This window comes from Nerophis lumbriciformis, linkage group LG17 (genome assembly GCF_033978685.3).
Source record: "Nerophis lumbriciformis linkage group LG17, RoL_Nlum_v2.1, whole genome shotgun sequence".
NCBI lineage: Eukaryota > Metazoa > Chordata > Actinopteri > Syngnathiformes > Syngnathidae > Nerophis > Nerophis lumbriciformis.
In genome coordinates, this window is record NC_084564.2 from 10,870,001 (window position 1) to 10,882,073 (window position 12,073).

The window sequence follows — 12,073 nt, forward strand, 5'->3', positions numbered from 1 at the left end:
AATATAATCGGGCATCCCTAGTCTGGTTGTGTGTGTGTGTGTGACAAAAAGTTGAACTGTCGTCACATATGTAGTTCATGTTGTGTTTAGCTTTTAAAGGGGCCCTATTATGCAAAACCAACTTTTCTCACCTTTTGGTACCTGCTGTTGGGTAATTGGGATCTGCATAAGTCCTGCAAATTTGAAATCAGAGCGTGGATATGTATATATATACAAACCCCGTTTCCATATGAGTTGGGAAATTGTGTTAGATGTAAATATAAACGAAATACAATGATTTGCATAATCCTTTTCAACCCATATTCAATTGAATATGCTACAAAGACAACATATTTGATGTTCAAACTCATACATTTTTTTTTTTTTTGCAAAAAATAATTAACTTAGAATTTCATGGCTGCAACACCACTGTGTTACATGGCCTTTCCTTTTAACAACACTCAGTAAACGTTTGGGAACTGAGGAGACACATTTTTGAAGCTTCTCAGGTGGAATTCTTTCCCATTCTTGCTTGATGTACAGCTTAAGTTGTTCAACAGTCCGGGGGTCTCCTTTGTGGTATTTTAGGCTTCATAATGCGCCACACATTTTCAATGGGAGACAGGTCTGGACTACAGGCAGGCCAGTCTAGTACCCGCACTCTTTTACTATGAAGCCACGTTGATGTAACACGTGGCTTGGCATTGTCTTGCTGAAATAAGCAGGGGCGTCCATGGTAACGTTGCTTGGATGGCAACATATGTTGCTCCAAAACCTGTATGTACCTTTCAGCATTAATGGCGCCTTCACAGATGTGTAAGTTACCCATGTCTTGGGCACTAATACACCCCCATACCATCACAGATGCTGGCTTTTCAACTTTGCGCCTATAACAATCCGGATGGTTCTTTTCCTATTTGGTCCGGAGGACACGACGTCCACAGTTTCCAAAAACAATTTGAAATGTGGATTCGTCAGACCACAGAACACTTTTCCACTTTGTATCAGTCCATCTTAGATGAGCTCAGGCCCAGCAAAGCCGACGGCGTTTCTGGGTGTTGTTGATAAACGGTTTTCGCCTTGCATAGGAGAGTTTTAACTTGCACTTACAGACATAGCGACCAACTGTCGTTACTGACAGTGGGTTTCTGAAGTGATCCTGAGCCCATGTGGTGATATCCTTTACACACAGATGTCCCTTGTTGATGCAGTACAGCCTGAAGGATCGAAGGTCACGGGCTTAGCTGCTTACGTGCAGTGATTTCTCCAGATTCTCTGAACCTTTTGATGATATTACGGACCGTAGATGGTGAAATCCCTAAATTCCTTGCAATAGCTGGTTGAGAAAGTTTTTTCTTAAACTGTTCAACAATTTGCTCACACATTTGTTGACAAAGTGGTGACCCTCGCCCCATCCTTGTTTGTGAATGACTGAGCATTTCATGGAATCTACTTTTATACCCAATCATGGCACCCACCTGTTCCCAATTTGCCTGTTCACCTGTGGGATGTTCCAAATAAGTGTTTGATGAGCATTCTTCAACTTTATCAGTATTTATTGCCACCTTTCCCAACTTCTTTGTCACGTGTTGCTGGCATCAAATTCTAAAGTTAATGATTAATTGCAAAAAAAAAAAAATGTTTATGAGTTTGAACATCAAATATGTTGTCTTTGTAACATATTCAACTGAATATGAGTTGAAATTATTTGCAAATCATTGTATTCCGTTTATATTTACATCTAACACAATTTCCCAACTCATATGGAAACGGGGTTTGTAAAACAGTCTTGCCTTCCTTACTTCCATACTTCATCCAAACGGTACGTTTGGAATGTGCACAATTTGTGACGTCACCAATTGGTAACATCGTCAGGGGATTATCCATATATGGTATAAATCTACCCAGAATACAAAAATGCTGTTATTGGTTGTATCACCCAACTCAGTACACTATTTAAACCTCCAGTCTCATCTGAAGAAGCAAGAAGTGTCTGGCTAACTTTTTTGTTTTTAAACTGTGAAGAACTCACTCCTGCTTCACCCTCAAACCTTCACAAAAATTTTAATGTCCGGTTCGGTGATTACTGTCGATGGCAATGGAGGAGACAATGAAACGGTAAGTAATAACAGTAAGTCAGAAAAGTGTGAATGATATGCTAGCAATGTTAATTCCAGTTGTTGTGTAGCTATCTTAGCCTTCTCATGTAAGACAATAGCAGCAAAATAAATAATAATTTTTCTTAAAATACTTCTAATTGGCTCAGTGCCTACTGTGTTTGGCAATGGACGAGTAAATGATATAATCTGTTATTACTTTCGCAATGTAGCTCGTAGCTTAGTTTATATAGCCTTGAACCTCCATTGTTTACAACTCGAAACAGCCGTGCAGCGGAGTTATTTACAGGATTTAGAATAGAAAAGCCTTTTATTGTCAGTATACACATGTGTACGTCCAGCATCGAGCATTAGAAAGTTAGACCCGGTAGAGGTTTAACCTTAGCACCCACAAACCTAGACAAAAAGATGGATTTTCTGAAAAACTACTTTTAATGGCTGACTGGGTGTTTGCTATCTATGGCAATGAAGGAGACAATGAAACGGTAAGTAATAACAGTATGTTAGAAATGTGTGAATGATATGTTTGCAATGTTAGCTCCAGTTGTTGTGTAGCCAGCTTAGCCTTTTAATGTAAAACAATAGCGTCACCATCCTGCAGCAAAATAAAGAATGATTTTCCTAAAAACTACTTTTAATTAGATCAGTGCCTACTGTGTTCGGCAAAGGACAAGCAAGTTATATAATCCGTTATTACGCTTGTGATGTAGCTCGTAGCTTAGTTTATAGCCTTGAGCCTCTGTTGTTTTACAACTCGAAGCAGATGCAAAAAAATGACTTGGAAATAGGTCTGTAAAACAAAATCTATGCCCAAAGAACTACCATTACATGTTATGTAGACCACAAAGTAGTATTTAAAAAAATCATGATATGACCCTTTAACACATTTTCTCATGCTGTTAATTTGTCCTCCATTTTTCAGCTCTCTCAGCAAATGTTTGCTGGAAAAAGTTCTGTGATAAAAAGTCCATGTTCCCTTCATTCTCAACGAGTGTCTAAGCCATCTTTAAAATGTCTTTTGCTAGGGTTAGGACCAAAACTATCCTCATGTTGGCCTGAATGTCCTTCAGCAGCTACCTTATGTGTCAGCTTCCTCGGAGATCCCCATCACCGTCGGGGACTGCGGGGCGCTCTGCGGCGGGGAAGGCCTGGATTTACGCTGTCGAGGTTCTCCGGATGAGCTGTTCAGCTCACCAGGAATCATGGCTCTCCCCAAGGCCTGGACGTGTCAAACAACAGCAAAAACTTTCAGATAGGTCTTCTAATGTACAGCGACAGCAATATATAGTCTATTCCAGTGATTCTCAAACTAGGGTACTCCATCTAGTGGTATGCCAAAATATTCAAACACAGTGTTACTGTTCAAACTGTTTGTAGTGTTACACTGGCCAAAAATATTAAATATGCTTGTTAAATAAAACCTCTGCCTTGTTTTTAATGAATATTTAGTAGGGGTGTAACGGTACGTGTATTTGTATTGAACTGTTTCGATACGGGGGTTTCGGTTCGGTTCGGAGGTGTACCGAACGAGTTTCCACACGAACATATTAAGTAGCCGCCTCCGCTTCCTTCTGCCTCTGTCTCTGTCAGTCCTCTACACCAGTGGTCCCCAAACACCGGGCCGCGGACCGGTATGCGCGGATAGGCAATTATTTCATCCGCAACCGCATCAGAAAGTTGTCAACCATCCGCCATCCACCCGATGTAACATTTGATCAGAACCGCATCCGCCCGCACCCGCCCGTTGTTATATATCTAATATAGACGATGCAAGGCATTAGTGAGGTTATAAAGCTTTTGCCTGTTAAAGAAAGGAGACTGATCCAATGCAGTGCAGACATTCGCGTGCCACGCTGTCACGACCCAGACGCACACCAGTGCGCAATCATATGGGAGCCGCGCTGAGCGCACCTCCAAGCGCGTCTCGCTGCCGGCGACGGCCGCGTATGAGCCCGACGCTCCAGCGCCATCCATTTTCAGGGCTAGTTGATTCGGCAGGTGGGTTGTTACACACTCCTTAGCGGGTTCCGACTTCCATGGCCACCGTCCAGCTGCTGTCTATATCAACCAGGGTGAGCCCCACCCCTTTCGTGAGCGCACTGCGCGCGGAGTGACCCCTGTTACGCGCCCCCGGCAACGGGGGTGGCGGGCAGGTAAGCTGCGCGGGCGGAGCGCGCGGAGTGACCCCTGTTACGAGCCCCCGGCCACGGGGGTGGCGGGCAGGTAAGCTGCTTACCTGCTGCGCGTGACGCCGGCCGCGGCGAAGGCGGACGAGGCGGGGTGTCGGTGCGGTGGGCGCGGTGGTGACCCTGGACGTGCGTCGGGCCCTTCTCGCGGATCGCCTCAGCTACGGCTCCCGGTGGGGCCCTCTCGGGGGAAGGGGCCTCGGTCCCGGACCCCGGCGAGGCGTCCCTTCTCCGCTCCGTAAAAGTGTCCATCTCTTTTTTTTTTTTTCTTCTGTTGTGGCATATGCAGCAGGTGCCTGCTCGTTTTTCGTATGTGGGTAACAACATTTAACTATGTATATATATTTCCGAATTGGTTTAACTGCCACCCGCCTGAATCTATTTAAAATCTATTTTTTTTTAATTTCAACCACCCGACCCGACCCGACCCGCGGATAAAATCTAATTTTTTTTAATTTCATCCGCCCGATCCGCGGATAATCCGCGGACTCCGCGGTTGTGCCCGCAAACCGCGCATCTCTAGGTACCGGGCCGCACAAAAAAAAGAAAAAAGAAAAAAAAAGAAAATAAATAAATAAATAAATCCATCCATCCATCCATCCATTTTCTACCGCTTATTCCCTTTGGGGTCGCGGGGGCGCTGGAGCCTATCTCAGCTACAATCGGGCGGAAGGCGGGGTACACCCTGGACAAGTCGCCACCTCATCGCAGGGCCAACACAGATAGACAGACAACATTCACACTCACATCCACACACTAGGGCCAATTTAGTGTTGCCAATCAACTTATCCCCAGGTGCATGTCTTTGGAAGTGGGAGGAAGCCGGAGTACCCGGAGGGAACCCACGCAGTCACGGGGAGAACATGCAAACTCCACACAGAAAGATCCCGAGCCCGGGATTGAACCCAAGACTACTCAGGACCTTCGTATTGTGAGGCAGATGCACTAACCCCTCTGCCACCGTGAAGCCAAAAAAATAAATAAAATAAAATAAAATAAATTTATTTTTATTTTTAATTAAATCAACATAAAAACACAATATATGCACTATATATCAATGTATCTCAATACAGTCTGCAAGGATACAGTCCGTAAGCACACATGATTGCATTTCTTTATAAAAAAAAAAAAAAAAGCTTTTTTAAAGTAATGATTTCTTATTTCAAGCATGGAAAAAAAAATCATGACTTTGACACAATTGTGTCTCATAATTAAAACAGATGTCAGCCAAATGGACTTTGCTGTTTTATTTTCAATGAAACAATAGAATATACGTACTCATAGTAGTACAGTTGTTATTAGTGAGAATATACTTATTTGAAGGTATTTTGGGGTTCATTGAGGTTAGCTAATTTTACTTGTTTTGGAAAGTCTTGACAAGCCAAACTTTCTTGTTCTATTGGCAGATAATTTTGCTTAGTTCAAATAAATACCCCTCATTTTTGTATTTTTTGTTCTTGTTTTTGAACACTGACTTTTTGCTTCATCTGGCCAGGATCTTCAGCTCTCACTGAATCGGTTCGCAGCTGAGTGTGAAGCGACTGGGATGAGAATCAGCACCTCCAAGTCCGAGTCCATGGTTCTCGCCCGGAAAAGGGTGGAGTGCCATCTCCGGGTTGGGGAGGAGATCTTGCCCCAAGTGGAGGAGTTCAAGTACCTCGGAGTCTTGTTCACGAGTGAGGGAAGAGTGGATCGTGAGATCGACAGGCGGATCGGTGCGGCGTCTTCAGTAATGCGGACGCTGTATCGATCCGTTGTGGTGAAGAAGGAGCTGAGCCGGAAGGCAAAGCTCTCAATTTACCGATCGATCTACGTTCCCATCCTCACCTATGGTCATGAGCTTTGGGTTATGACCGAAAGGACAAGATCACGGGTACAAGCAGCCGAAATGAGTTTCCTCCGCCGGGTGGCGGTGCTCTCCCTTAGAGATAGGGTGAGAAGCTCTGTCATCCGGGAGGAGCTCAAAGTAAAGCCGCTGCTCCTCCACATCGAGAGGAGCCAGATGAGGTGGTTCGGGCATCTGGTCAGGATGCCACCCGAACGCCTCCCTAGGCACGTCCGACCGGTAGGAGGCCGCGGGGAAGACCCAGGACACGTTGGGAAGACTATGTCTCCCGGCTGGCCTGGGAACGCCTCGGGGTCCCACAGGAAGAGCTGGACGAAGTGGCTGGGGAGAGGGAAGTCTGGGCTTCCCTGCTTAGGCTGCTGCCCCCGCGACCCGACCTCGGATAAGCGGAAGAAGATGGATGGATGGATGGATGGATGGACTTTTTGCAGTCTCCCACCGCGACCCCAACAGGGACAAGCGGTAAAAATGGATGGATGGATGTATTATGTTTTTATTTACCATTTACACAACGTGCCAACTCCACTGGTTTCCACCTACTGCGGAAATATTCTTAATTTATGATGAACGGTTTCCTTTTTGTTCCGCCCTACCTGGTTCTCAGCCAGTGCCTCCTTGGCCATGTAGTGCTCCCTCTTCATCTTAAGCTCCACCTCCTCGGGGATGTCAGGAACCATGAAGTCGATCAGGCGGCCGATGAAGAAGACCACATGCTGGAGAAGACACAAAGCTTACAACCGCTCAGTCTTTGTTCTGACGGGCGCTTTCGACTCCAACTGACCTCGAAGATAATCACAAAGGCGAGTCGGATGGCGAGCAGGTGAAAGTACTCCGGCAGATACTGGCCATTCTCATCCCTGAAGCCACGGTACCTGAACCCACGTCAGGTACATGAGCAGCCATGTCACAATTGCAAACACGGACAAATGACCACCTGCAGGTACGTCGGTTCTCCTGGCTGTAGTTCCGCGGTGACGTCGCCAGGGTGAAGTTGATGAACCCACTGAGCGATTCGTCTTGGGTGTAGCGGTAGTAGAGGCGGGGTAGGAAGGACGAGGTGAAGGCAATGAGAAACGCCTAGAAAAAAAAAAGGTAAAGTGTCGACTAGCACAAAACACAAAACGTGCGCTGACGTCTCCGGTCATACGTTCCCCAGGACGGCCATGTACGCGATGAACTGCAGGATGTCGAACCAGATGCCGATGTCCTGAGCCCGTTCGACCACCGGGCGGCGATATTCCGTGACAAACTTCTGAGCGTCCAGGCGGATCTCCACCCAGTTGTTGATGAGAGCGAAGAGAGGAGCGAGCGGACACGCCGCCACGAAGATGGTGATGAAACCGAACTGAATGACTGAGGGCGAGTTAGTGAGAACAAGTGTCAAATTTAGTCCTTAAAATGCCTCAATTTGCGGCAGCTTGTTCCGAAAAGTTCCGGCAAAGGTTGCAATGTTTGTGAGGCTTATTTGTGATTTTATGAGTTTGTTATGATTGTTTTAAAGGGGAACATTATCACCAGACCTATGTAAGCGTCAATATATACTTTGATGTTGCAGAAAAAAGACCATATATTTTTTAACCGATTTCCGAACTCTAAATGGGTGAATTTTGGCGAATTAAACGCCTTTCTAATATTCGGTCTCGGAGCGATGACATCACAACGTGGCGTCACATCGGGAAGCAATCCGCCTTTTTCTCAAACACCGAGTCAAATCAGCTCTGTTATTTTCCGTTTTTTCGACTGTTTTCCGTACCTTGGAGACATCATGCCTCGTCGGTGTGTTGTCGGAGGGTGTAACAACACGAACAGGGACGGATTCAAGTTGCACCAGTGGCCCAAAGATGCGAAAGTGGCAAGAAATTGGACGTTTGTTCCGCACACTTTACCGATGAAAGCTATGCTACGACAGAGATGGCAAGAATGTGTGGATATCCTGCGACACTCAAAGCAGATGCATTTCCAACGATAAAGTCAAAGAAATCTGCCGCCAGACCCCCATTGAATCTGCCGGAGTGTGTGAGCAATTCAGGGACAAAGGACCTCGGTAGCACGGCAAGCAATGGCGGCAGTTTGTTCCCGCAGACGAGCGAGCTAAACCCCCTATCGACCCTAGCTTCCCTGGCCTGCTGACATCAACTCCAAAACTGGACAGATCAGCTTTCAGGAAAAGAGAACGGATGAGGGTATGTCTACAGAATATATCAATTGATGAAAATTGGGCTGTCTGCACTCTCAAAGTGCATGTTGTTGCCAAATGTATTTCATATGCTGTAAACCTAGTTCATAGTTGTTAGTTTCCTTTAATGCCAAACAAACACATACCAATCGTTGGTTAGAAGGCGATCGCCGAATTCGTCCTCGCTTTCTCCCGTGTCGCTGGCTGTCGTGTCGTTTTCGCCGGTTTCGCTTGCATACGGTTCAAACCGATATGGCTCAATAGCTTCAGTTTCTTCTTCAATTTCGTTTTCGCTACCTGCCTCTACACTACAACCATCCGTTTCAATACATGCGTAATCTGTTGAATCGCTTAAGCCGCTGAAATCCGAGTTTGAATCCGAGCTAATGTCGCTATAGCTTGCTGTTCTTTCCGCCATGTTTGTTTGTATTGGCTTCACTATGTGACGTCACAGGAAAATGGACGGGTGTTTATAACGATGGTTAAAATCAGGCACTTTGAAGCTTTTTTTAGGGATATTGCGTGATGTGTAAATTTTTTTTTAAAAACTTCGAAAAATATAATAAGCCACTGGGAACTGATTTTTAATGGTTTTAACAATTCTGAGATTGTGATTATGTTCCCCTTTAAGTGTTCCTAGTAACTTTAACCTGAGAGAAAATAGGACTTGAAAACATTGATGTTTTACTCAATTTATACCACACAGACTTAAACATAGACATGTCAAATTACCAGAGGTGGGTAGAGTAGCCAGAAATTGTACGCAAATAAGAGTACTGTTACTTTAGAGATTTATTACTCAAGTAAAAGTAAGGAGAAGTCACCCAAATATTTACTTGAGTAAAAGTAAAAAGTATGTTGTGAATAAATAACAAATGATGCACAAAAACATAAAAATAGCAATGAGCAAATTCAGAGCCAGGAATATCTCTTAAGCAACTAAAACAATAATATATATTAAATAATAATACATTAACATAAAAAAATTAAGGCAAATTGAGCCACAATAACTTAACAGCACCATAGGCTCAGTAGGCAGAGATTACAAAGGGAAATAACAAGTTAGCCTTTACGCAAACCATAAACTGATAGGTGTGAGCTGCACCTGGGAACACACTGATTAGTGTTTCTATGCATGCGTGTGTGTGTGTGTGTGTGTGTGCGACTGTGCGTGTGTGTGTGTGTGTGTCTATGAGGCTGCAGTGCGTTAATAAATGTCCCCACACAATGCACATTTGACAGTGATTCATAGCAGGGAAGCTAACATCAGCCTACGGCAGTGGTTCTCAAATGGGGGTAGGTGTACCCCTGGGAGTACTTGAAGGTATGCCAAGGGGTACGTGAGATTTGTTTTAAATATTCTAAAAATAGCAACAATTCAAAAATCCTTTATAAATATATTTATTGAATAATACTTCAACAAAATATGAATGTAAGTTCATAAACTGAACATCAAATCAAGTTGGCTATTCCATTCATGACAGTAAACCCAGAGTTTCCCCCATGCCATGATGGTTTGACCCTCACTAAAATGTCTGTCAAAAAGAACTGTGAAAAGAAATGCAACAATGCAATATTCAGTGTTGACAGCTACATTTTTTGTGGACATGTTCCATAAATATTGATGTTAAAGATTTATTTTTTTGTAAATAATTGTTTAGAATTAAGTTCCAGATGGATCTTTATTGCAATCCCCAAAAAGGGCACTTTAAGTTGATGATTACTTTTATGTGTAGAAATCTTTATTTATAATTGAATCACTTGTTTATTTTTCAACAAGTTTTTAGTTATTTTTATATATATTTTTCCAAATAGTTCAAGAAAGACCACTACAAATGAGCAATATTTTGCACTGTTATACAATTTAATAAATCAGAAACTGATGACATAGTGCTGTATTTTACTTCTTTATCTCTTTTTTTCAACCAAAAATGCTTTGCTCTGATTAGGGGGTACTTGAATTAAAAAAATGTTCACAGGGGGTACATCACTGAAAAAAGGTTGAGAACCACTGGCCTATGGTGACAGCCAAAATATCTACTAACGTTACTTACCGCGATGTGCTTCCTCAAATTTGACGTTGAGTTCATGTAAGCTTAAGCTTGTTAATCATGTGACCGCCTGGCTCTGTTTGATTGGTGAAACGGAGTCAAACGTCACCAGTGACTGCATTTGATTGGTGAAACGGAGTCAACGTCACCAGTGACTGCATTTGATTGGTGAAACGGAGTCAACGTCACCAGTGACTGCATTTGATTGGTGAAACGCAGGCATGCGATAGATCCTACTTTGAAGGTCTGTCTGACAAACCAAACCAAAACAAAGCGTGCATTAACAGATGGATAAAAATCAGTAGCGAGTAGCGAGCTGAATGTAGATAAATGGAGCGGAGTTAAAGTAGCATTTCTTCTCTATAAATATACTCAAGTAAAAGTAAAAGTATGTTGCATTAAAACTACTCTTAGAAGTACAATTTATCCCAAAAGTTACTCAAGTAGATGTAACGGAGTAAATGTAGCGCGTTACTACCCACCTCTGCAAATTACTGTACTGTTTTAGTTCATTACAACTAATAATTCATTAGAATTATAGCAAGAAACACCACCAAAGGCTCCCTTATTAACTCACAAGTTGGCGACATTCTCTGTGTATGTTTTACACTTTAAAAGTGTCTGGCCGTCTTGAAAATTAATTCATGTTCCAACACATTCACTCCCGCACGTTAACAGCATTTGTTAACGGTTGAGAGCGATCTGTAGTGTTAATTTTTGTTGCTAAATGAGAGACAATGCAAGATCCTCATCACACTCCAACCTCTCGAACATGTAAAGGCTGCCTCTTTGCGGAGTCAGCACTGCAAATGAAAATGTGAATGTTCCTATTTGTCTTACTTCGGATAATTAAATGACATATACTGTATGTATATGCAGTGTTGGGACTAACGCGTTACAAAGTAACGCGTTACTGTAACGCCGTTACTATCGGCGGTAACTAATAATCTAACACGTTTTTTTATATTCAGTAACTAAGTTACCGTTACTACATGATGCGTTACTGCGTTATTTTGCGTTATTTTTTATGTAGTATCGGCTAGAAACTGAGAAGATCTGAGTGTTGCAGCGCTGCTGAAGAGGCGACAAAAAAGAGAAGCGCCGCGCGCTGTCTGTGTGTATGTGTGTGTGTGTGTGTGTGGGAGGGGGCGTGTCTGTGTCTACTATCAAGACGTCATGGCGAACCCCGAAGCAGAGATTCTTAAAATGGAGATATTTTCAGTACGTTTCTTTTATCGACCACAAAGAAAAGAACATTTTAGTTGAATGTAAGTTTCAAATATGCTGAAACAGCTACAAAAACAACATGCTTCGACGAAGCTAGTAAAGAGACACACACTTCACCTCCACCTCCAACAGCGGCTGGATTTTAATGAGGCACTGCACACTGAAGGTACACACACTCTGTCAATTCTCTTATATACTCTTTCATTTTAGACTTTTAGAGTGTTTGATTATCACATCACTCTAAATGTTTAGACTATAAAGTTCACAAACCTAAAGAGGGATACTAGTGGGCCAGGCTAATATTTCCTTTTCTCTAAACTAAGTGGGGAAATGTGTAGAGTGTTCTGGGCTTCAGACATGATTTTATTTCAGAATTCCTTGAGATAAAAAAAACGCCTGGTTAGGCTTTATGTATGTAGTGTGTGCCTTTCTTGTTTTACAGCTATGTTGTTATTATGCTGTTTGTTACTTATGTATGTTAAGTTGCAGCT

General features: G+C 43.2%; 1 protein-coding gene across 1 annotated transcript in view; it reads right to left on the reverse strand.

The window, feature by feature from the left end:
• Positions 1 to 2,047: 2,047 nt before the first annotated feature.
• Positions 2,048 to 12,073, reverse strand: part of ano7 (anoctamin 7) — a 61,550-nt gene continuing 51,524 nt past the window's right edge. Inside the window, exons 20-24 of the mRNA XM_061972443.1 lie at positions 7,276 to 7,481; positions 7,063 to 7,205; positions 6,910 to 7,000; positions 6,722 to 6,841; positions 2,048 to 3,315 (exon numbers count right to left, since the gene is read on the reverse strand). Of these exons, the coding sequence (XP_061828427.1) occupies positions 3,175 to 3,315; positions 6,722 to 6,841; positions 6,910 to 7,000; positions 7,063 to 7,205; positions 7,276 to 7,481 (701 nt within the window). The 3' untranslated portion in view covers positions 2,048 to 3,174. The remainder of the gene's footprint in view (positions 3,316 to 6,721; positions 6,842 to 6,909; positions 7,001 to 7,062; positions 7,206 to 7,275; positions 7,482 to 12,073) is intronic.